Below are 24,545 nucleotides of genomic sequence, written 5' to 3'. Positions count from 1 at the left end.
ACGGTCACAAGCTGGCAGAGGGTAAATTCAGATTAGACATCAGGAGGGGCTACTTCACTGTCAGGGCGGCTAGGATCTGGAACCAACTTCCAAGCGAAGTGGTGCTGGCTCCTACCTTGGGGGTCTTTAAGACAAGCCTAGACAAACACCTTGCTGGAGTCGTTTGACCCCAGTACTCTTTCCTGCCATGGCAGGGGGTCAGACTTGATGATCCGCTCAGGTCCCTTCTGACCCTACCAACTATGAAACATGGTACACCCTGGAATGATTACATTAACATGAGAATAGCTGATGCAACCATACAACCTGCAACTAAATCACTTATTTTCTCTTGCCTATGGGCAGAACTAATTTTACCTGGGGAAACTAACTCAAAATTACCTACTTGGGGGAATTTCTGAAACTGAGCTTTTTGTGGCTTGAGCCCAGCCCTTTTGTCCACCTATATATGCTGATGCTCAGTGGTTACCTCCTTGCGCAACTGTCTAGTCAGTACAAATGTCAGTACCTTGACTAACAACACTTTTTGGCATGCCGGCAGGGTACAGCCACCCGTTAACTGCTTTGTTATCTGGTCTTAGATATCTGAAACAGCTCTTTCCACACCATTAAAATAAATCCATCGCAGCTTTGGTGGAGAGCTATGACATAGCAAGGCAAATCACACACTGAAAGAAGAAATCTAGTCACTGTCATACATCAAGCTCAACAGCCTCACTGTATTATGGAGTCTAAGGATTGTGACCTTTTAAGAGACTCCTATGATGGTTGGGTAGAACTGACTGTTAGCAGGGGGTCAGAAGCAATGGCTCCAAACAGTCGCATTATGGAGGTGTCTCCTAGTTATCCCTCTCTTTTAATTTATTTATGAATGAACACCAACTTGTTCCTGAAAGCTAATTATGGCTCCTCAGCTGAACCCATAAATAACACAGGATGTCATTACCTGACCTTACCTGGGCCTGGGAAAAGTATCTTAATAGTTATTGAATGAGTTGGTAAAGCTGGTGTGTACCCAGTTCTGTTGCTGATCTTGGGGAAGTGACATAACCTTTCCATGCTAATTTCTCCAAAATGGGACTGGGGATAATGACCTACATCTCTGAGTTCTCATGAGGTTCAATTATTGCTACAGACACAGGGCACTTCTACAGCAATTCTATTCCAGGATTTTGAAAATATTAGTATTATAGATTTTCTTGTGCAGGTGTGCATATTTTATTTAATCTCCAGCTACCTAGAATGCCCCCTCCTCATCACTGAACAGAAGATTGCATTATTGAAGAAAAGTTACAAGTCTATATTTGCTGCTGCATGTAAATCAGACTAACTGTAGTTAGTCTTCTCAGCCTCTTGAAGGCTCAGATCACCCTGGGCTTAGCTGGCTACCTTTGTATCTCCTGTAACCTAGTTACGTTCCCCTCCTCACCCCCATCCCTCTAACGTTAGTCTCTCGTTTGTGCGATATGCATTTCCCTACCAGCTTTGTCATCTTTTTTGGATTCACAATCTAAACATTTACTAATAAAAGTCCATCTGTTCTTATCAGTTTTATTGATGAAAAGACGGAGCTTTCACCAGCTGCACCTAGCATTCTATTGCGCCCTCTGCAGCACCAAATACAAGGCCCTGAAGCTCCTGAAGAACCACCACAAGGGATGCAAAGGCCACAGAGCCGAGAGGAGACCCGGCACACTGGTGAGGTCCGCTGCCCCGGACCGTCAGACCCAGGCCATGGTGCAAAGACCCACCAGACCAGCCACCCCACCAACAACCCCACCGAACCAGACCTCCAGGGACCCCCTGGCAGAGAGGCCTGCCCCAGGGACGCCACCACGCAGGTCTACACCCAGGGATCCCTGACCAGATGTGATGCCCTGACCAGGCAGCCCTCCTCCCAGACCCCCGGGGCCATCCGATGCTTCTGATCCACTGAGGATCCCAGAGCCACCTGGAGGAACCGAGCTGCTGGGAGCTTCCCAGCTCCCGAGTGTGCCAGGATCTCCAGGTGCAGAGCCCTCCCCACAGCAGAGGATGCCCACCCCATGACAAACCCTCTGGCTGGAGGAGCTCTCCCAGACCACCACCTATGAGGCCTTTGAGGCTTCAGTGGCCCAGCTCACAGAGGAGCTCTCGGCAGCCGCCTGGCCCAGCCAACCCCAGAGGGGCAACAGCAACGGACCGGTGACACGACGAGAGCACAGACTGCAGACACAGAGGCGACCCAGGCACCAGTGCTATGACCCAGCGACAGCCTCCCGGATCCAGAAGCTGTACTGGGCCAACCGTCCCAAGGTGGTGAGAGAGATCCTGGAGGGACCCTTGGCTTTCTGCCAGGTACCCCAGGAGACTCTGTTTAATTATTTCAGCAGGGTCTTCAACCCCCCAGCAGAAGCCACTGCCCCATGTTCCTGCGATCATCGAAGCACTGACCCCCATCCCCCTGGCAGAGGGGTTCGAGGATGCCTTCACACCACAGGAAGTGGAAGCCCGCTTCAAGAGGACTAGGGACACCGCCCCTGGCAGGCACGGTATCACATACAGTCTCCTCAAAAAATGCGACCCAGGCTGCCTTGTTTTTTCTGTTCAACAGGTGCTAAGAGTTCCAGCACACGCACGGCATCTGGAAGAGGGCCATGACAGTCCTCATCCACAAGAAGGGAGACCTGACCGACCCAGGCAACTGGAGACCCACTGCTCTGTGCTCCACTGTCGCCAAGTGTATGCCAGCTGCCTGGCAGCCCACAGCACTGACTAGGTAGTGACCAGTGGAGCCATCAGTCGGAGCCAGAAGGGCTTCATATGTCAATGGAGGGCTGCTATGAGCATAACTTTGCTCTCCAGATAGCCCTGGACAATGCCCGGAGGACCAGAAAGCAGTGTGCCGTGGCTGGACATCTCCAATGCCTTCGGCTCCGTGTCCCACCGCCACATCTTCAGCACCCTCCGCAAGCTGGGCCTACCAGACGGCGTCATCGGCCTGGTGCGGAAGCTCTGCCATGGATGCACCATGACCGTCTGCACCACCAACAGAGAGACCACAGAGATCCCCATCCAGTCGGGGGTGAGACAGGGCTGCCCCCTCAGCCCCATCATCTTCAACTTAGCCATGGAACCACTCCTTTGAGCCATGGCAGGCAGCCCTGGCGGGCTCGACCTGTACAGCCAGAAGTTGAGCATCCTGGCCTACGCCAATGACATTGTTCTCCTCGCCCCCGACACCACCCAGCTGCAGCAGATGCTGGACATGAAGTCTGAGGCAGCCAGGTGGATGGGCCTGCGCTTCAACATCGCCAAGTGCACCTCCCTGCACATCAACAGCAGGCAGAAGAGCTGTGTCCTGGACTCCACCCTCACAATCAAGGGCCAGGTGATGAGGCACCTGCGCGACAGCAAGGCCTACTGCCACCTGGGGATGCCCACTGGCCACCAGGCCAAGCAGATGCCAGAAGAGACCTTCAACAGGATTGTGCAGGACGCCCACAAACTGGACTCATCCCTGCTGGCTCCCTGGCAGAAGATAGACACAGTGAACACTTTCCTCATGCCCTGCATCGCGTTTATCCTGAGAGGCTCAGCAGTCCCCAAGACCCTTCCTCAGGAAGGCGGACGCTGAGATCTGGCGGCTGCTCAAGAAGTGGCACCACCTGCCACTAAGGGCCAGCAACGAAGTCCTGAACATCCCCCACCAGCAGGGAGATGCCAGTGTTCCCCGCATGGGAGACCTCTGCGACATCGCAGTGGTCACCCACGCCTTCCGCCTCCTGACCTGCCCAGACGCCACAGTAAGTATCATCACTGCCAGAGCCCTTGAGGAGACCGCCCGCAAGAGGATCGCAAGACAGCCGACCAGACACAACTTGGCCACCTTCCTTAGTGGCTCGCTGGAGGGCGAGTTCAGCAGAGATGGCAGACACTTTGCCTCACTGTGGAGCTGAGCCCGCACCGCCATGTGCCACCTCAGGAAACGCATCGGCTGTGCCTGGACCTGGACCGAGGATCACCAGGAGCTGTGAGTCTCCCTGCAACCAGCCCCACACGCCGACTGCGTCACCGTGATGCCCCGCACGAGGACCTTCCTGGAGAGGTTCCTGAAGGACGTCATCTGAAACAAGTACGCCAATGACCTGAGGGCCAAACCTGACCAAGGCAAAGTCTTTGACGTCACCTCGAAGTGGGACACCAGCAACCACTTCATGCCCAGTGGGAACTTCACACGCTTTGTGGACTGGCGCTTCCTCCACCACGCTCAACTGCCTGCCTCTCAACAGGGCCGTCTGCTTCGGCCACTGGGACAAGAGGTGCCAACAGTGCGGCTATGTGGTAGAGACCCTCCCCCACATGCTGTGCAGCTGCAAGCCGCACACCAGAGCCTGGCAGCTCCGCCACAATGCTGTCCAGGACCGCCTGGTGAGGGCCATCCTGACCGCAGCGGGGGAGATCTCCATGAACCACACACACTGTCTTGGGCTGTGAGAGCCAGATGCGACCCGACATCGCCATCATGAACGAAGAGGCCAAGAAGGTCGTGATTATGGACGTAACCATCCCCTTCGAGAACCGGCGCCAAGCCGTCATGGACGCCCAGGCTCGCAAGCAGGAGAAGTACTCCCTGCTGGCCAACATCCTGAGGGGCCGTGGCTACGATGTGACGGTTGACGCGCTCATCGTGGGAATGCTTGGAGCCTGGGACCCCAGCAACGAAAGCATCCTGCGTTCCTACCGCATCTTCCACTGCTACGCCAAGCGGATGCACTGCCTCATGGTGTCTGACACCATCCGTTGGTCCCGTGACATCTACATGGAACATATCACGGGCCACCACCAGTATTCCGACCCCACGAGATGAATCGCCGCCGGACCGGATCTAGAGGGGACCGCCTGAATCCCACCTCTGCACCAGATGGACTTTCACTTTGAGAGGATTCTTCAGCAACGGATGACCACACTCCACCAAAAGAGGACCCCTGCAATGAGACTCTATATGGACTAAGACACTTTTTTTGAACCACTTCCTCCACCATTGCGGACCATTGTAACGGGTTTGTGTGCATCCATCCTCTTTCTCTCTCAGCATCACGAACCCTCTCCCTCCCCTTTCTCCTCCGCCTCCCCCCACCCTGGGCTTAGTTGGCTAACATTGTATCACTTGTAACCTAGTTGTGTTCCCCTCCTCACCCCCATCCCCCTAATGTTAGTGCCTCGCTCAGGCGAAATGCATTTCCCTACAGGCTTTGTCATCTTTTTTTGGATTCACAATCCTAAACATTTACTAATAAAATGTCAATCTGTATTACCCTGAAGCCATTAATATTTCCAATGCACAGGAATGTGTTTTAAGTTGCACTAAAAGCAGCCTGTACCGTTCCCATTTGTTCTGAGAGATCATCATTTTCCCTACATCAATCATTCTAAAATGTGTGCTATATAGTATCCTGCACTTATATCCAGCCAGCATAGCACTGACTCTTACTTTCCATTGGAAGACCTCAATGTAACTTGATAAGAAGGGTGTGGCCTGGTCGTCTGTAAAAAGGCAAAATTTTGTGTCATGCTTCATTCATCCAACATGCTCTGTAGTTATGTGGCAACCATATCCTTGTAACTTTAGTTACATTTAAGCATCCCAGACAAATTTCTAGAAAAAGCACCACAGAAAAGAAGACCAATAAAAGGAGGATACAGGTGGTAACTGCAAGGAAAGAGCAGTGGCACTGTGCTCACCCTAAGGTTGAATGCAAAGGTCTCTAACAACATACATAAATGACAATTAGGAGGTTTCTCTCTCTCTCTCAAACTGTAAAAATGTGGGATAGATTGTCAATGTGCAGATAGTAAAAAGCATACATGGTGAACAATGCACAATGCCAGTCTCAACTTCTCTTTAAAGCAAAATATCCATAACGATTAAAAGGGTATCCTCAGATGCCCTTCATGACATAGCAGGATATCAATTTCTGCTTCTCTATGGCATCTAGCTAGACAGCGTTTCCCCTCACAAAAAAAGCACAGAACAAAGGTTCAATGGCACTAACAAAGAGAGCTTCACTTTGAAGGTCAAGATGAGGAGAGGTCTGTATAATTCTATGACTGCTAAATCTGACATGGGGTCATAAGATTTTCTTCTCATCCTTTCATTCTTCACCCTCAATCAGAACCGCTGCAACCAAATGTTCTTGCAAGACTAACAAGGAGAATGCTGTACATTACAAAGGCCAGTAGGGTGCACTTAAAAGCCATTCAATATACATCTTCCATTCTTACAACACAACACTGAACCAGTTATACTCTGCTTGAGGTAAGAACAACTGGAGTCATACTTGAAAGCACTAAAAGCCAAGCTACAGGTTCACCCTAACAGTATTAACTATTCATTTGGAAAGCTGTGGATTTTTCAGTAGTCCAATTTGGGTTGATTAACCGGCAGGGTGTTCATGTGTTTATTGAGTTAGACACTAGAGTTAGTAAGTTTTTTCTTGTCATCCACCTTCCCCAACAAAAAGCCTACTGCCATTTTCCTTGGGATTTGAGAGTTGATGATACTTCATTTTGTCAGCAAATTGCCAAAGTATAACTAAATCCTTAAGTAACCTTTCATCTGTAGAGGGCTTCTCCAAGAGCATGCTGTCCCTTCACGCTATGCTGAAGCATTAATACAGTCCTGACTCAAATAGAAGACAGCCTGTTACTGAATCTCCAGTGGCACTTCCTATGGCACCAATTTTCCACTAATCAGGCTCAGCCCTGCTTGGCTCATGAGCTCTGAAGAGATGACGGCTCAGAGGCTTGTGGCTACCACAAATCCATGCATGTTACCTTTAGTACAACACTACATTAAAATCATAAACACTAACCCAAATGCTGATGTAAAATGTCTATCTTCAGGCAAAACAAAATTTCCCATACCACTTGTATCACTAGACTAAGCCCATGTCAGTGTTTTCTCTGATTTGGGTCTGAAAGAGATAGGAGAGTATTTCACATGCAAGAAACGAAGGGCACTTTTACACATGCTCCGGGAGTGGAAGAGGTGGCACTTTAATTACAGTGGCTCCAAGAGTCGCTCTAGTTAAAGTACCACTGCATCTCCTGTATCAGTGGCCCCATACTTAAAAATGGCTTGTTTGACAGGCTTTAGTTCGAGTGCCCCGCTGTGTTTTTTTAAGCGTGGGGACACTGATACACAAGACGCAGAAGGTTACTGGAGCGTGGCGATTGCCACGCTTCAGCAGACTCAATTAATCGAGTTTGCTCCAACGCGCTGGAATCCCAGCATGTCAGAACAGCCTCTGCAGCTGTGTAGAGGTGCCCAATGGGCTTCCAAAATACTTCTAGATTAATTATCACAGTATCACAGCAAAAATGTCATGACACTGGTCCAAGATACAGTCAGCCTTAATCTGTTGCTGATGGTTCAGTTTATCAACCTGTTGTTACTGAATGTTTCACATCACTGGAAGCTGTAGACAAGCTTTAGAAGGGCAAAGGTCTCCATGGAAACCCTAGCCCTGTGCTATCACAGCACAACTGCTTCTGGAGTCTCCATGGAAACTAGCCCCAACCACACGGGCCGGACTGCCTGGAAATGGAGTCCACTGCTGGCTGGATCTGGTCCCCAGGCCGAACTATGTCTGCCCCTGCGTTACAGTGAAATTGTAGCCATGATGGTCCAGGAGTTGAGATGCAATGTTTTTGGAGGTGATACCATTTTATTCATCCAGTGTATAAATGAACGCATTTGAAAGCTTATCTGACTTTATCCCAGATATGCAGCTGGTCCACTAAAAGATATCACCAAAAAATCCTTGTCAAATCTTTGGAAGATAAATGTTCCCACTGTCCCTACAGAAGGACCAAAGATCGAATGGTCCACAGAGACTAAACTACATTCTCTTGTAACAACCATCTTGAAACACATTGATAAGGCAGTGGGGAGGTAGTTTCCAGTCATTATCCATGCCGTCTCTGTAAATAAAGGAATTCATTTTCCAGAGTATCTGTATTTACTCTATTAAAGACAAGGCTTTTGCTCACTCATTTAACATGGGGGGAAAAGCCCCTTGCCTTGCAATTGAGCATTGGGGTAGGGGGGTGGCAACAGGGACAGGAAGCTGCTGGAGCTAAAACTGGAACCACAGCTGAAGCTGCAGCCTGCCTCCCCTGCTGCCTCTGCATGCCCTGTCACTCCTCCCTCAAATCCCCTAGTCTCACCCCCTCTCACCCTGCCACTTATCCCTCTCTCTCCCCCTCTGCTGCACTCCTTACCTTTGCTCCCCCATTGGGAGACTCCATACCTGCTGCAGCCTGGGGCATGGTGCATTGCTGTAGCCTGGCTCTGTGGCTGCAGCCTGGCCCTGTAGCAGCAGCACAGAGCTGGCACTGCTTCTCCAGTCTCATTCTGTAGCAGCTGGGGGGAATGAGTAGGGGGGGAAACAGGGATAGGAGGAAGGGGGGTGGTGACCTGAGGCTGTGGGTGGCAGAAACGGCATGGAGAAAGGGAGAACAGGGGAATGAGGAATTGGGGCAGCCTAAGGCTGTGGGGGTGGGGGAAGCAGGCAAAGTGGGGGTGTAATAAGGAGCTCCTGTGGAGACAACCAGGCACCCCATTTTGGCGGAGCAGTACCCGGCCACCTTTTCTGGCCCCCTATCCTGACCCCCTTTCTCTCTCTCACCAGCCATGCCTTTATGTTAATTGAAATATTTTTTGACAGGCTGTCTTTAAAGAATCTTATCTCCCTATCCTGTCCCCCAGCCCTGAGTCTCATAAGGCTGCATAGGGCTTTGCCTCTTCTCTCTTTCTCTTTTCCCTGCCCTTATTGCTAGGGGGTGGATCACCAGCCCTGCTGGGCTTCAGTCCATCTTAGTCCTCCGCCTTTTTGTCTAGGCTCCGAGAGTCCAAGTTCTGGTCTCTGAGCCCCCAAAAACATAAAGGTAAGTCCAAAAAAAAAGGAAACAGAAAAAAAGTGTATGTGTGCTGGGCCCAATGTTCTGTGGCCTCCTTGCCTGCCCTTACTGCCACCATGGTCCATTGGGTGTTACTATTGTCATGAGCAGGAAAAAAAAGGGATAAGAAAAAAGAGCAGCCAACAGACCCACACTGGGCTCTCAAGAGTCTGTGGCCCTGGCTGTGCTCCACCTTCCTGGGCTCCTCTGGTGTCGCCAGTTCTTACTCTGGACACACTCAGCCAACACTCAGGGCTTCTCAAAGGTGAACATAAAACCACCTTTCAGTTTTTTGTACCCCCTTCCTAGGACCTTCCAAGACCCAACAAAAAAGGCAAAAAAAGAAAAGAAAGTTCTCAGTATTTTGTGGGTGCTTGTTCCTCTGTTCTGGGTTCACAAAAGTGCCTCCTTTCAGGCATCAGCTCTCCTGGCTGGATGGGTTTCTGCCCTTGCCTCTCTGCGGGGCTCTGTCTCCCTTTACCTCCATGGCCACTCATCTTCCTCTGGCCTGGGCAGAGTTTATCACACTGCCCCACCCACATGGACACCTGACTGGGCTTCCCACTCCCAAGGTGCAGGTATGCTCAATCTCTTGATCTCTTCTCCCAGCTCTGCAAGTGTAAGCCCCTGGCCTGGCCACATCCTCTCTCCAGGTCTCTGCTTCCCTTCTCTACTGCCAGCTGCTTGCCCTGCTCCTGTCCAGCTGGGGCGTCTGTTGACAGCCCGTGTCTTTTCCATCCCCCGCCATTTTGGCTGGGTCCCTCCTTACAGCAGGCAATCATTCCCTTTTCTAAGCTACAAAGGTTCTGGTCTTAAAGGAACCCTGCTGCCTTTCCTTCCCTGGCCCCCTCTTCTCCATAACAGGGGAGTAAGTGGATGGGTGGGGACAGGTAGCAGGGGGCAAGCTGCCTGCCTCTCTCACTGCCTGCTCCCTACTATCCCCCACATGCCCTATCATGTTCTACCCTCTATTGCATCCCACAACCTGTCCCCCACTGCCAGTCCCATTACTGCCCCCTCATCACCTCTTCCCCTACCACCTGCAGTAATGGGGAGAGACAAATTTAACAAGATCTTCCAATAACTGGATTCCATATGTGGAAAATTAAAATAAATTTATAAATTTGCCATATGTAGAATCTAATTATTGGGGAGATCACCTTGTCATCCTTGTATTTGGGTATATATGGTAATACAACAACATCTTTCGCTAGTATTTGAATTCACGGGGAGGGAAATGTTGTAAGTGCCTAGGCCTTTTGCTGGAAATTAGAGAGACTACCCACCCTTTCCACCCTTACTGCTGCAAAACCACATGAAAGGATAGGGCAGGTCAGTTCCTTAAAGTGAAGTTAATTTTACCTGTTCACTTTAAAACTGAGATGTTGTCTGTCTGTTCATATCTTTCCACATGGATTCAGTAAGGTCATGGCATCATGCAGAGCAACATCTAGAAAATAATGACTCTTTTGCTGACTGGGCAATGCATATATGATGAGTTGCTGCTGCTCTCAGAGTATCCCAGACTGATAGGCTATTCAGGGGGAAGAGGGCTCCAATAAGCTGTATTGACTCAAATTACACCTTGCCCATCACTGGTATTATCTTTTTAGTTATTTATTTTGGCACAAATCTTGAGGTTTGCTTGAGGAAGGCTAGAAAGAAACTGAAAAGTACTCTACAAGCTTTGCCCACAAGATTGTGCCACTGCCCATTAATCCTTGTTAGTAACATTCTTGCTGTTCCAGTTGCCAACCCCCTCGCTCCACCCCCTACCCCCCTACTTTCTGCCAGTGCATCTTGAACCTTACTTCCTCCATCACACCTGTAACTTTTTCCACAAAGGAAAAAGCACTGAGTTTATCTGATGATGTATTACAATGAAATTCAACATCATGAGTAATGTTCCTGTTTAATTCATAGTTTCATAGTTTCTTAGTTTCTATATATATTCTATAAAATATTCTATATTCTATAAATATTCTATATATATTCTATAAATTTGAATTTATATAAAGCCAGTCATGGAAAGATGGAGTGATTCTTTACCCTTCTGAAGCCCTGGCTCCTTGCAGGGGTACCAGCATGGTCCAGAGCTGGGGCACAGCTGCAACCCGCAGCCTGCATGCCCCTGCCTGGAGCATGCAGGCTCCAGATCACAACTATGCCCTGGCTCTAGACAATGCATTCACTATGGAAAGATCCCAGCCTGGCTGGGAATCCTGCCACTGGTTGCATCTGCCATTTTGCCCACCCCTGCTCTAACACAAAGATTTGACAGACAGATTAATTACAGGAGAGCTATATCCTGTGATATTTTCCCCTCTACCAATCTGGGCTGCATTTGAACTACCAATCTAAATGTGAAGGCCTCCCAACTTATGAAGCATATGGCTGGGCCCTCCTTTCTTTTAACCATGTAATTAAAAATATACTCTAAGCTTTGAAGCAGCACTGTAACTGTCCCAAGGTTAAGATCCAGGTACACAATACTCACAGAAGACTGTAGCTATAGAGTAAGAGTCAACATCATTTCTGCAAGGAAGTTCCCCCAAGGATTCATTTACTGAAAGAATATGCATACTTTTTAAAGGCTGAAAAGAAGTATCTGTGTGGTTGTTCCAGGCTCTATTTAATAACATCACATAACAGAAGAAAATAAGTATATGAAGAGTATAAAAATGAAGGAGGACGAGAAACAAGGCATTATTCAGAAATTGGATAATAATTCCCTACGGAAAGTTAAGGTTCAATCCAAGAGAAATTAGACAACATCCATAAGTTACTATTTGTGAAACAGTTTTCCAAAGTTATATAGAAGATGCCTCATTGTTTAAAACTAGAATGAACAAAGCACTGGAAACCTTACCAAAGGGAATGGTCCTGCACAGAAACCCTGAAGATGGAGTGTGGGCTACTTTACATATTTTCTTCTCTCTCTAATGTCTATGACACTATGAATAAACATGCCATCTCAAAAGTACAGTAGGCCTGCAGGCCGGTGGGCAGGATTTCTGCCAGGCAGCCTTCCTGAGAAGTTCTGTCAGCAGTTTTAATGGTTGCAAAACTTTACCTTCTCCCACTTACCCATCTTCTCCTGCAGCTAACTCCTTGTGACAAAGGGAACTTGGTCCCCATGTGCGGCCTTTCTTTTTATGGCCTCTCTTCTCTTCCTCCTCTCCTTCCTCCTTCTGAAGGACAGAGCTGCGCCCCCAGGTTTTACTGCTTTCGCCAGGTGTCACTATAGAAATGAATAAGAGAAAAAATGTGGGCATATGGGGCAGAAACCCCACCCCCACCAAGATGCTATGTATGCTTTCTGAATTACAATGCAGCATTCTTTCAGCATAAGTGAGAAGAGGAGCAAGGCAAAAGCTATAGTTTTCAAGGAAATTCATGATTAAACTTACTACTTAACCATCTACCTGAAGAACCTGAAGTGCACACCAGCATGTGAGACTTAGTATCACACATTCTAGCATCACAACACCCATGTCAAGCAAGTAAGTGTTATTACTACATTTTTAGAGGGGGAAAATCAGGGACAGAAAGATTATGCAACTTGCCTATGGTGACAAGAAATCTGTAGCAGAGTAGAAAATAAAGCACAGACCCAAAAACAATACGGCAAAGGCAATGGCCATGTAAATTCTCCGCATACTGTCCTTCTACCGCGCTTCAACTCTGAATCAAAAGCAATACCTCTAGAAATGAGAACAAGGCAGATCTTCACATCCTATTTAATCCTCAATATTTTGTTGGAAACTACTAATACACACAACTAAAGGTACCTGTACACACCATAGGTTTTAATCCTCATTAAATTAAATAGGTTTATAAAATTTAAATTTGTTTATTTTGGAGCATTGCATTTGTGTTTACACACACTAGGTTTTCAAATTAAATAAGCCTTGGAGCATCACATCTGTGTTTATATACACTAGGTTTTAAAACAAATTAAGGTGGGTCTCTGGCCAAATTAAGGTGGGTCTCTGGAGTGGGACACTCCAGCACTGTTCCCTACCCCCTGGCCTAGGACCCCCCACTCACTCCATGCCCGTGCCCTGCTATGCAGCTGTGGAAGCAGGGAGCCGGCAAATCGCACAAGAAAAACAAAAAAGAAAAAAAACCAGAAGTAATTTGAAAGTGAAACCAATTCAAAAGGATGAACTACAAAAAAGTCACATCACCATCTGGTAGACAAAGAGGCTCATTACATGTCTTTGAGTGCCTTTGTGTTTGCATGCAATGAATCCATGAACGCAATGCTTTCATTCCTGGCAAGCCAAACTAAACTACATCCAAGGAGTTTAAGTTTAACGCACAAGAAAGACTTTCAAAGCATTAGGAAATCCCACTCGTGCAAACAGACATGCAGTTGCAGTGTATCAAAGGGCAAAAATTGTGGTGTGTACATGAGCCCTGGAAGCTCAAACCCATACCAGCCACTAAGCCATACTGCTCATTAACTCAGATTTTCTTCATTTCCTGACTGCTTATTTGGAAATCCCATTCCCATATCAGTTACCGTTATTTTCTTGCATGCTATCTACCAAACAAATTTCTCTTTCAGCCAAGCAGCCTGTCCACTCCAGAAAACCTGTCTGAAGTCACAGACCAAATCTGTAAGTTTAGCTATAACAAATATTTTGTTTCCCATAGGAATACTTTTCCAATGTGATCAATTAGGAAGCTCTCAGGAACATGAGTAAGTAAAGTTCAGTCATTAAGGGAAATAAACAACCCTTTTTTCCCCACCTCACTCCCATATATCATGAGGCAGCCTCATTTTAGGAAGGCTTATACAGGTCTTGCCCTAAGGCAGCACCCCAGGACTTTACTGCTGCTGAACATATTGTAAATTCCCCAGGTTTAATGATTATAGGGAACTCCTTACACTGGATGGCTCGGAGCCTGGGAATGATGGTAGGACTAGCCGGGGGACTGGAGCAGCTACTGATCAAGCTTTTCCTTTTGTCCATGGTTGGAGATGCTTGCACGGTGAATTTATGCTGGAAATCTGTTTGAATACACACATGCACACAAATAGGTTAAAATATTAATGAAATAAACAAGCAAAAAAACCTCCAAAGTATTTCATTTTTGGTAGTATCTTTGAAAAATGACAACAGCTTCAGAGATCTAATTTTCAGCTCATAGGTAGAAGTGTATTTTTTCAAGTACACAACCATCCAATCTTTTCAGTCCCCAATTCAGTCCCCAAGTTTGTAATTATGCCACCTGGTATACATCTGCCAAGGAGATGCACAAGCTTATGTACAGAAACATACGTCTACCAGGTGGCTAAATTTTATGTCTACATATAAGCCTGAAAGCTTATCTCCTATCTGCCCCAACCATATGAGTTGATCCAATGAAAGATATTATATCACCACACAAATGTTGCTTCTTTCATCTCCCCAGACCATCACAACTACATCAACAACACTACTCCTGTATCTGTTTTTGAAAGTGAAAACCTTGTCATCTTATTTCCCAAAAAGCCTTATAGGACAAGCAAAAACTCCAGCAACAAATGTGTAAAACCCTAAAGAGAGTACTATTAACAAGTAATATAAACTAAAACTACTCTCCACAGTTACCCTGGGTGACATAGAAAATAGTGCAGTGTTTGTTAAAAACACATTTCAAAAAGCCAAAAACCCTGGGCAATTTAAACAGGAATAAACATAGTTTTCTGTTTCTTGCCAACTTTGACCTGTCCAGTCTAGTCACACATATAGTACCCACACCTCTCATTGTGGATGTGTTACTTATATTTGACAACCATCTTGCTCTCTTAACTGTCTCCAGTTGCTGACCAATTGCATTACATTTTCATTAGGAGTGTGCGAAGCAGGCCCTATTCAATTTGGATTCAAATTCAGGCTGAATCAGGGACAGTGATTCAATTCTTTGATTCGGATCACTGTCCCTGATTCGATTCGGCCAAATCCAAATCTGAAGATTCGATGCTGATTTGGAGAATCAGTGATTTGGACACAGACACATCTTTAAAAGTTTTTTCTACATACCTTGAGGTACCAGATGCAGCTTGTGATCGCTGCGATGCTGGGGCAGATGGAGCGTCCCACAGGAGTGCGGGGGGACCCTCTGTGTGCTCAGCCACAAACCCAGAAGCGGACTGAAAGTACTTCCCATCCACTTCCAGGTCTGCCAGGGAGCGCATTGGGGGTCCCCCTCGTGCTCCCCCGGGCTCAGCGATCAGCCACAGGGGGATCCCTGGTGCCCCCCCAGACCTAGGAGGCACCAGTTGCCAAGCTGGAGGGGTGCAGGGGGCCCCCCAGCGCGCTACCTGGAGGACCAAGAAGTGGACCAGAAATGCTTCTCGTCCACTTCCAGGTCTGCTGCTAAGTGTGCTTGGGAGCCCCCCATGCTTCTGTGGGACACTCCATGCACCCCAGCATCACAGCATTCCTGAGCCCCTGCAACCTCGAGTTATGTAGAAAAAACATTTAAAACTGTCTCTATGTCCGAATTGATTTGGAGAGTTCCGATTCGATTCGGAGCGATTAAAGGGTCTCCTGATTCAATTTGGAGATTCAGCCACCGAATTGGGCTGAATCTCCACTGAATCGAATCAGGGACCAAAGCTTCGCATAGCCCTAATTTTCATCTATCCTGAAAGAACAGAACTAAAATCTAAGTCTACCGTAATCTCTGTACAAACATTCATTAGTAGTTCATCTACTCTTTAACTGCCTGAGGTGACCCTTAAAGTTGCAAGGTAATTTCCAAATCTAAGTTTCCACAAACAGTATGGCAATGGCAGCTCTTGTGATTCTATGTACATTCAACATCATCTTTATTTAACTCTAAGACTATTCCAGAGTATGTCGCCACCATTTTCAAGTATTTTCCTTAACAAAATAGAGCATTTGGAATATTGCAGTACTGATTGTTGCCATGATGAGATCTTGCTTTTTACAGCAAACCTCCTTGATACCACCATCTGGCTTGGGACCATGCAAAGGGTAACATTCTCTAGCATGTCACATATTTTTCCGGGTGCATTTTTCACTTTGGACCTCTGGGCAGTGTTATTCACTGTATCCTCTTGCTGCCATTTTCCAAACTTTTCTGTAGCCACTGGCCTTTAATTCTTTGATGCCAAGGGGGTTGGAATTTCTCAGAGCACATCAGGTGACCAGCAGCATTAAACACAAAAGCCATAGGCATAAAGGAGATCTCAGATTCACTGGCCTGTTCAGTAGCACCCATCTGGCACTGCAGCACCACTGACCTGAAGGGAGGCTGATATGATTGCCATCCTTCAGCTTGAGTCGGTGCTTCTTGAACTTTCCCATGCGTTTCTTCACCCGAGGCTTCTCCTGGCACAACTGGTGGATGATGATGTTGAGCTCCCTCTCCAGGATGTCAATTTCACGTTCTGCTAGCTCCTGCTCCCGCTGCCGCAACAGTTCCTCATGGTTCTTTTGCTGGACTGCAGCACGGGTCAGTTCCTCCTCCCATGTACGTAGCTCCTGCAGGGAGATAAGGGAAGAAGAGAAGGAAAAAATTGATAGGCTACAATCAGGCATTCTGGGTCAGATCAATATACCTTTGAGGGCAAACAAAACTGACAGTGGTTTGTATCTACCTCATTTCTGCACCCCTGTTCACAGGCCCAGAGTGAAGTGATGCAAAGACTGAACTTCCCTCTGCCCCCTTCAAAATTCTCCTTCCAGTGCAGGTTGTCCACTCTCTGGTTGGGCAGTGTGGGAAAAGCTTATTCTATTGCTGACCAGATACATCAGCCAGTGACTAATCAGAAGGCTTCTGTTTCTAGAGGGGTCAGCCAGGCATCTTTCCAATAGCAATACATTTATTTAAAAAGAGACAAAATTCTATCTTTGACAGGCTACGAATTAGCATTCCTTTCAACTAGTATAAAACGCTTCAGATAATGCTCTTGTTATATTATAAATGCTTAAATTAGAGAAAAATCTTTCAAGAAACAAAGAAAATCGAAGACTAGAATATGCATCAGACATAAGCCTGCTCTGTCTCTTAAGCCCGAGGCTGACTGTAGGACTGGATATCTGACCTGACCTTTCAAGTCTGACTTTTCAGGTCTGGCCAGCATCATGACCTTAAAGGTGTCAGAGAATAAGTCTCAGTAAAATAAATTGTCTGTGAAATGATAGCACATGTTCAGATTTTCCAAACCAGGGAAGAAGAGGGAGTTAAACCTAGAAACTTCTAGAAATCAAGGAAGGCAGACAGAGGTGACAGGGAAGGAGACCAAGGAAAGGGGAGCTTATTTTTCAGTATATCCATCTACTTGTTCCCCTGCCCAAAGCAGCATCTGCATTTATTTCATAAGGAGTTTCAAAAAAGTCTAAAAATAATGCTATCTCAGGCCACATAAGATCTAGGAAATCAGCTATACCGCAAATAAAAAAATAATAATCAAGGGAAGGGAAGTGTTTTTTCTGTCTTTTTTTAAGCCCCCTTTAAACTGAGGTCATTCCTACCAATCTGTGCCAGAAGTATACTCCTGTACACATACAGAAGTTAAAATGAACTTTTCAACCTTTTCCTTGCCGATTAAGTGATTTGATGGAAATTAATTATTAGATTTCAAAATCCACTGCTCTTCTCACTGCACTCCTTCCTTCCTATCACAGGACAAGCAAATTCAGAAACCAGAGTATGTAACTACAGTCAGTCAATTTCACTCCAGGAGGTAAAATTTGAAGAGATTAAAATTAAACTCCTTACGATCTGGAAGCATTCTGTTAAGTAGGTTTCTTGAAACAGATTTTTGTAACTTCACTGTTTTCTCTGATACAGTTTGATACACTTTATTTAAAAGGGAAATAGTCTTAATATAGTGTTTTTCCTTAATGTTGCAGAAAAATGTTACTATTACTCATGTAATGGTAGTACCCAGAGGCTATACTTGGGGAGTGTCACCTTTCTAACACAGTGAACGATGCCTAGTTAGACAGTCCCTGCTTCAAAGAAATTACCAATGTAATAAAACGTAAAAATCCATACATTTATCTATCCCAACCATGCAGTTTGTCCAATAAAATATATCACTCACAAAAATCCTTGCCTGTATATTTAAATTATTTTTTCTTTATCATCAATGCTGCTCGCTTGTTGTTTGCTCATCATCACTCAGCTTGGACACTGATAAAAATCAAACTACAACCTCTTTCCTTTTCTGCTTCTGGACAGGGTAACTTTCTGGTTTTCCTCTACTATTCTGACATTGTTGTACTGAGGGACAACACAGCTCTGAAGCGAGAGGCCTACAGGAAGACAGTTAATTAAAAAACAAAATCCTGAAGGCAATTCTATTCAAATTAAGATTTTTGTTTGTTTGTTTGTTTTTTAAATTTAAAACTACTTTTGTTTCCTACTTCTTAAATCTAACTTTTGCTCCTAAAACAAGTTGATTTTTAAATGTTAGTTTAGTTTTAGGCAAACTCATTGCTCCCTTAACCATAATTAGGGTAATATTCTGGAATCATTCCACTGCCTTCCTTCTCTCTTTTTAAAAATTGATCATTGTATGCAGACGTTCCCCAAGGGCAGTATCAGAGAATCTTCAGGTCATGCTTTCTTTTCACAGCAGGTATAAAGGAAAAAGAAATCAGCCCTATTCACTGAACTACAGGCATTGGGCACTAATATTCCCCATCCTTCTAGCCCTGTGCTGACTTCATTTCCAACTGCAGTTTACTTGCTATCCCCCAAGACTGTTTCTATATCTGACTGCTGCTACCCACAATTACCCACTAGCTTCCTTACAATTATGAAAGGCTGCTGGTGTGTTCCAGGAAAATTACTGAGAGGGTGGAGGGACAAATGGGGCAACTGTTTTGATCATTTCAGCTGTGGCAGAGACAAAATAAAAAGTATAGGGTGGGAAACCCAAAGCATCTGTGCTTTTCATTTCTCTGACCAATCTTCAGTTTCAGTCACAGAGTTCCAGCTACGAGGAGAGGGCATATGAGGATACAGCTGCTGCTTCTACCCAAACTTCTTCTGGTTTCTCCAATGGTTATTCCCTTTTTTGTCTTTATTGCTGCTCTTACAACATAAGACTCTTTCCACAGACTAGAAAGACAAAAGTTTAAAAACTCTGTGTGTCACATTTTCATCACTAACACAGTAGGCCATACACTGGTTGTGGTCAAATCTAGTATATTTCAAGCTCACATGACAACCTCACAAAAAAAGCCTAGAACAGCCCTACAAAAAAGCCTAGTGTGGTACTAACTAAATCAGTCCAGTAAGAAACTAATATGATCTGCAACAGAGAGAGGTAAATACTTTCACTGGCATGACTAGGTTAAGCAAGATTTAAAACATACATATACAGACATTTGGAAAGGTTCTAATTTATATATAAGGAAGGAAGCTGTGTCTAAGCGCTTGGAGGAGGAGAAGGCGATTAGGAACAGACACTATAGATTCACCAAGGGCAAGTCATGCCTGACCAACCTGACTGCTTTCTGTGATGAGATGACTGGCTCTGTGAATGTGGGGAGCCCAGTGGATGCGATATACCTCAACTTTAGCAAGGCTTTTGATATGGTCTCCCACAACATTCTCACAAGAAAGCAAAGGAAATATGGGCTGGATGAATGAACTGTAAGGTGGACAGAAAACTGGCTGGATCATCAGGGTCAGAGGGTACTGGTCAATGTCTCAATGTTTAGTTGGCAGCCGGTATCAAGTGGAGTATCCCAGAGGTCAGTCCTGGGGCCAGTTTTGTTCAATATTTTCATCTATGACCTGGAAGGTGGGATAGAGTGCACCCTTAGCAAGATTCCAAATGACACCAAGCAAGGGGAGTAGTAGATATACTGGAAAGTTGGACTAGGATTCAGAGAGACCTTGACAAATTGGAGGATTGGACCAAAAGAAATCTCATGACCTTCAGTAAGGAGAAGTGCAAAGTCCTGCAAGTAGGACAGAACAATCCCATGCACCAGTACAGGCTGGGGACTGACTGGATAAGCAGCAGCTCTGCAGAAAAGGACCTAGGAGTTACAGTGGACAGTAAGCTAAATATGAGCCAACAGTGTGCTCTTGTTGCAAAGAAAGCTAATGGCATACTAGGCTGCATTAGCAGAGGTGCTGCCAGCAGATCAAGGGAAGTGATTATTTCCCTCTATTCAGCACTGGTGAAGCCACACATCTAGAGTAGTGTGTCCAATTTTGGGCCCCTCATTACAGAAAGGATGTAGACAAATTGGAGAGAGTCCAGAAGAGGGCAACAAAAATGGTGAGGGGGCTGGGACACATGTCTTATGAGGAAATACTGAGGGAACTGGGCTTATTTAATCTGGAGAAGAGAAGACTGAGAGGGGATTTAATAGCAACCTTCAACTACTCAAAGGGGGGTTCCAAAAAGGATTGAACTAGACCGTCCTGTGGTGGCAGATGAGAGAACAAGGGGCAACCATCTCAAGTTGCAGCAAGGGAAGTTTAGGTTAGATATTAGGAAAACTCTCTCACTAGGAGGGTAGTAAAATACTGGAACAAGTTACCCAGAGAGATTGTGGACTCTCCATCCTTGCAGGTTTTTAAGACCCAGCTAGACAAAGCCTTGGCTGGGATGATCCAGTTGGGGATGGTCCCGCTTTTTACAGCTGGGGATGGTCCAAGGGGTTGAATTAGATAACCTCCTGAGGTCCCTTCCAACCCTAATTTTCTATAATTCTGTGATTTTAAGCCTCATTCCATAAATAGAATCAAACTGAGCTAGTGACACTGTGCTCCCGTTTTTATGCTTTAAATTAAAGTCTGATGCTTGTGATTCCAGGATTGAAGCATGAATGTGGCCTAACCAATACCATGATGTTTGCTCAAGTTTGAAGATAGTATGAAATAGTGGAGAGGTATGATGCACCTCTTCCATTTTACATGGATATTAACACCGAAGCCTAACAATAGTTTGTCAGGATTATTAATTATTTCACTGCTGATTGACATAAAACAATGGAACAGAACTTTCCTGAGGACAATCTGCTCAATAGGTAACTGGAGTTTCATTTTGGTGTTAAAAATCAACAGAATTTAGGTTATAGATAAAACATAAAACACTTCCGTCTGTTTTTTTTGTAGTTAAGCAGCTACAGACACATGTTAAAACTTTCAGGAAAACATCAGATAAAGTATACTTAGACTGTAAAATTGGACAAGATCACAGACCAAAATAGCCTGTGGGGAATGTATTCCCCTGTTTACCTTTTCTTTGGCCCTAAGTTGGTCAAACATCTCTTGGATCTCATGTTTCCAGTCTTCTTGCAAGGAGTGGAAAGAATCTTTGGGCATTTCAAAGAAGCCAGACTCCTCTATGGTGGTGAGTTGGTCTAAGATATTGGCAAAAGATGGCCGTGAGTGTGGGTCAGAGTTCCAACAATCTAGAACAAGACAAAGGCAGACAAATGTTGAATACCAGAATTAATAATGAGGGTTGAGATGATGCAAGTAGGAAAAATAAATACTTCCTATTATTTATGTTACCCTGCCTCTTCATTTTCACACTTGCCCTTTATCTAGCACAATTAGGCCATGAACTGTTTAGACAGTAAGTACATGAAACAAATGAGACTGACCTGTTTTTTATTGAAAACTACATTTCCAATCTGTTAAAAAAAAAAAAAAAAAAAATCGCATACATTTTTCTAAATGCTTTAGTTTAAATTGTAAATCCTTACGCATTTCACTATTTGATGGATAGGAGCAGCATCAGCCCAGCTAGTGCAAATTTCTTTTGCATATGGCTCTTAACACCATGTTTTTATTGTTAACTCATCTAAAAAGTAGAACTTAGGTTAGCCTGAGTGTCTCTGGCTACACTGCAAAGGAGTGCACAAGTTACCAGATACTCACTGGTGCTTTATTCTCACATGTATGTCTCTGGAATATCTGAAGCATATCCCACAGTTCTTTGTGCTTCAGTGGTAAGAATTTGCACCCACCCCCATTCTCCTCCACTGTTAGCAGCACCTCCTCTCCCTTCCCATTCCCTACTCCTCCTCCTGCCACTGCTGCTGTCCCTAGTTGTTTTGGGTATGAAGGAAGCTCCAGATCACCTCCTACACCACTCCAGTTAGGTAGCAGAAGGAGCTGGGCTCAGCCAGGGGCTGTAGGCAGGTTCTTCCACCCTGCCCAGCCCAGCCCCCACAGTGCTCTCTGCCAGCCTGGCAGTGGGCTCAAGGACAGGAAGCCTGCCTGTCACTGCCCCTGTTGTCCCTGGCTAAGCCCAGCTCCCTGTGCAACCTAGCTGAAGTGGTGCAGAAGTGGCTCTGGAGGCATGGAACAGCAGCGGTGGTGAGTGGGGGAGAAGGGGCCATGCACAGAGGGAAAGAGGTGGGATGCCAAGAGCAGAGTGAGGGGGATTCTTATCCAATGCAGGGACTTTAAAAAGTCCCCAGCTGCTGCTCCCACAGTGTAGTCTATCTGCGCCAGTAGAGGGTGTAACTTGGGAATGTGGGAGTAAAACTACCTCTGCAGCACTACACCCATACCTCACTTAAAAAACCCTGGATTAGCCCACACAGGGGCCAGAAATTGTTAGCTAGAAAATCAGGTTTAATGAAATTCCAAGTTATGAAAGTATAAAGAGCATACTAAAAAACTGCACTTGTTAAATGGCAGCTTTGGAAAGTCTTAACAAATGAAACCTAGCTATTCAACCGCTTCACCTCACCCTTATGTCTACCTTCAACAGATGTCAATTTATCACTGTGTATTATTTCCTAGTGCTCCCCTTTATAGGTTTTTTTTGCCTAAATTGTACCCTATTCTTTTGACTACTGCAGAACTCCTGCATGCCAGAATCTGACAATCAATTAGATAAGAAATGCCTATCCAGAAACTTAGAGAAACAACCTCATCCCCCCAAATAACAAGGCTGTAATATAAAGGGCCTTCCTAGTGTATCTGTATAACCAAACATCCCTTCTAACCAGTAGCTGGTGGGGCTGAAACACAGTCTATTGCATAGCCAAAAGGAGTTAAGAATATTTGTAGGACATTCTTAAAAATTATTTATAAGATATTTCTGGAATGAAGTATTACTTCAAAAATTCCCTTTGGATTCATAGGACACCATTGGTCAAATTTATCCTTGCCATAAATGTCACCTGCATGAATCACTGTACGGATGAACTTGAGCTCTGATATCTTTACACATTTGATTCTTTAGGATTTTCATTTTGCATGATTTAACCATCCTGATTTTGATACTATTGGGATTCTTTGTTCAGGATTCTGAGATTGTGTGCATCATGATGTTGTTATCTCAAAATCTGATCCAATCCTAACAATGACATAAGAAGGAAAAACAGTTTTTATGACTGCCAAGTTGCTTCTCCTATCTATAAAAATGTTTAGAAATGCTTTGGAGAAACTCTGCTGCTGACCAGTTAGTGGCAATAGGCAATACAGACAGATTTTTCAGTAGCATAATCCCTGTCCTTCTACCCCAGGTTTTAAGCATGGCAAAGAAAACATGACCCAGCATAAAACAAAGTGCTGCAATCAGCCAAACACATGAATGACTAAAAAGGATAACTATGCAGGTGGCCTATGACTTTTATTTTCCCAGGCCTAGATCTGCTATTATTTCCTCTAATGAGGACAGTTGTAATATACAAATCTTTTCTATGAAGAGGGCAAGTTCAGCTTTGCCACCTCAGCGAAGGCCACCAGAGCAGTAATTCAAAAGCAAAATCAACACTAGGGGAACTAGAGTTCACTATGAACAGAAATGGCATTTTTGGTAAACAGTTTTGGTGAAGGGGAAAAACAAGGATTGTTTTGCTTTAATCCCTTTCAGTCCTTCCTCCTCCCCCCCACTCCATATAAAGATAGGCGTTCAAAAGTGGAATGGACAATCACTCCATGTTTGGGGGTTCAAATTAGGTATACGCTTTTACATAATCCTCCAGTTTTAGAAGATGCTATCTCCAACCTCATCAACATCCACGTTGCTTTATTTTAAGAAACACTGAATTACTTCTTTTTGGAAGCCTTGCCATTGTGAATTGCACTGAAAACAGCTGTTCACTGTTGTATCAGTAGCTCTTTTTGACAGAGTTTACTGCATCATGCTGTTTGTGCTGTATGCTTATACAGTAGTCAGACAGAATGCCCTTTGTTTCACAGCATTCTCTTATGCCTCTCATGAAGGGATCTGCGAACAAACTGCCCTGTTTCACCTTTACTGGCTTTCAGCATATATTTACACTAGCCCCCAGGACGATATACATCCATCTGCCAAGGTGTTCCCAGTTTCATAATAAGATGCTTACTGAAGGTTATATATTTATAGTAAAGTAAATCTGTATGTTGGACCTTTAGTTACCTGGGGGTTAGTGATCTTATGGATCACTGTTTTAGGAAAAGACTGCCAGAATTTTAGACTTTTAATTGAATCTTATAATCTATATCAGGGGTTGGCAACCTACAGACTCTGGGCTGGATCTGGCTTGTGGAACCATGGAACATGGCCCAGAGATGTGGGGTGTCGGTAGCATTCAGCGGGGTGGGGTGTTTCAGCTATGGGTGCTCTCCCAGTACTGCTGCAGAGACAAATATGGGCTGTG

General features: G+C 45.3%; 1 protein-coding gene across 1 annotated transcript in view; it reads right to left on the bottom strand.

Annotated features, from left to right (window-relative positions):
• Window positions 1-24,545, bottom strand: part of MAP3K9 (mitogen-activated protein kinase kinase kinase 9) — a 193,397-nt gene that overhangs the window by 16,411 nt on the left and 152,441 nt on the right. The window contains exons 8-11 of the mRNA XM_019519944.1: window positions 21,178-21,353; window positions 16,208-16,448; window positions 13,841-13,963; window positions 12,031-12,184 (exon numbers count right to left, since the gene is read on the bottom strand). Of these exons, the coding sequence (XP_019375489.1) occupies window positions 12,031-12,184; window positions 13,841-13,963; window positions 16,208-16,448; window positions 21,178-21,353 (694 nt within the window). The remainder of the gene's footprint in view (window positions 1-12,030; window positions 12,185-13,840; window positions 13,964-16,207; window positions 16,449-21,177; window positions 21,354-24,545) is intronic.

This window comes from Gavialis gangeticus, unplaced genomic scaffold, assembly GCF_001723915.1.
Source record: "Gavialis gangeticus isolate Ggan-Ray unplaced genomic scaffold, GavGan_comp1, whole genome shotgun sequence".
Lineage (NCBI taxonomy): Eukaryota > Metazoa > Chordata > Crocodylia > Gavialidae > Gavialis > Gavialis gangeticus.
Note: the sequence above shows the minus strand (reverse complement) of the source record. Positions and strands in the feature narration are given on the sequence as shown.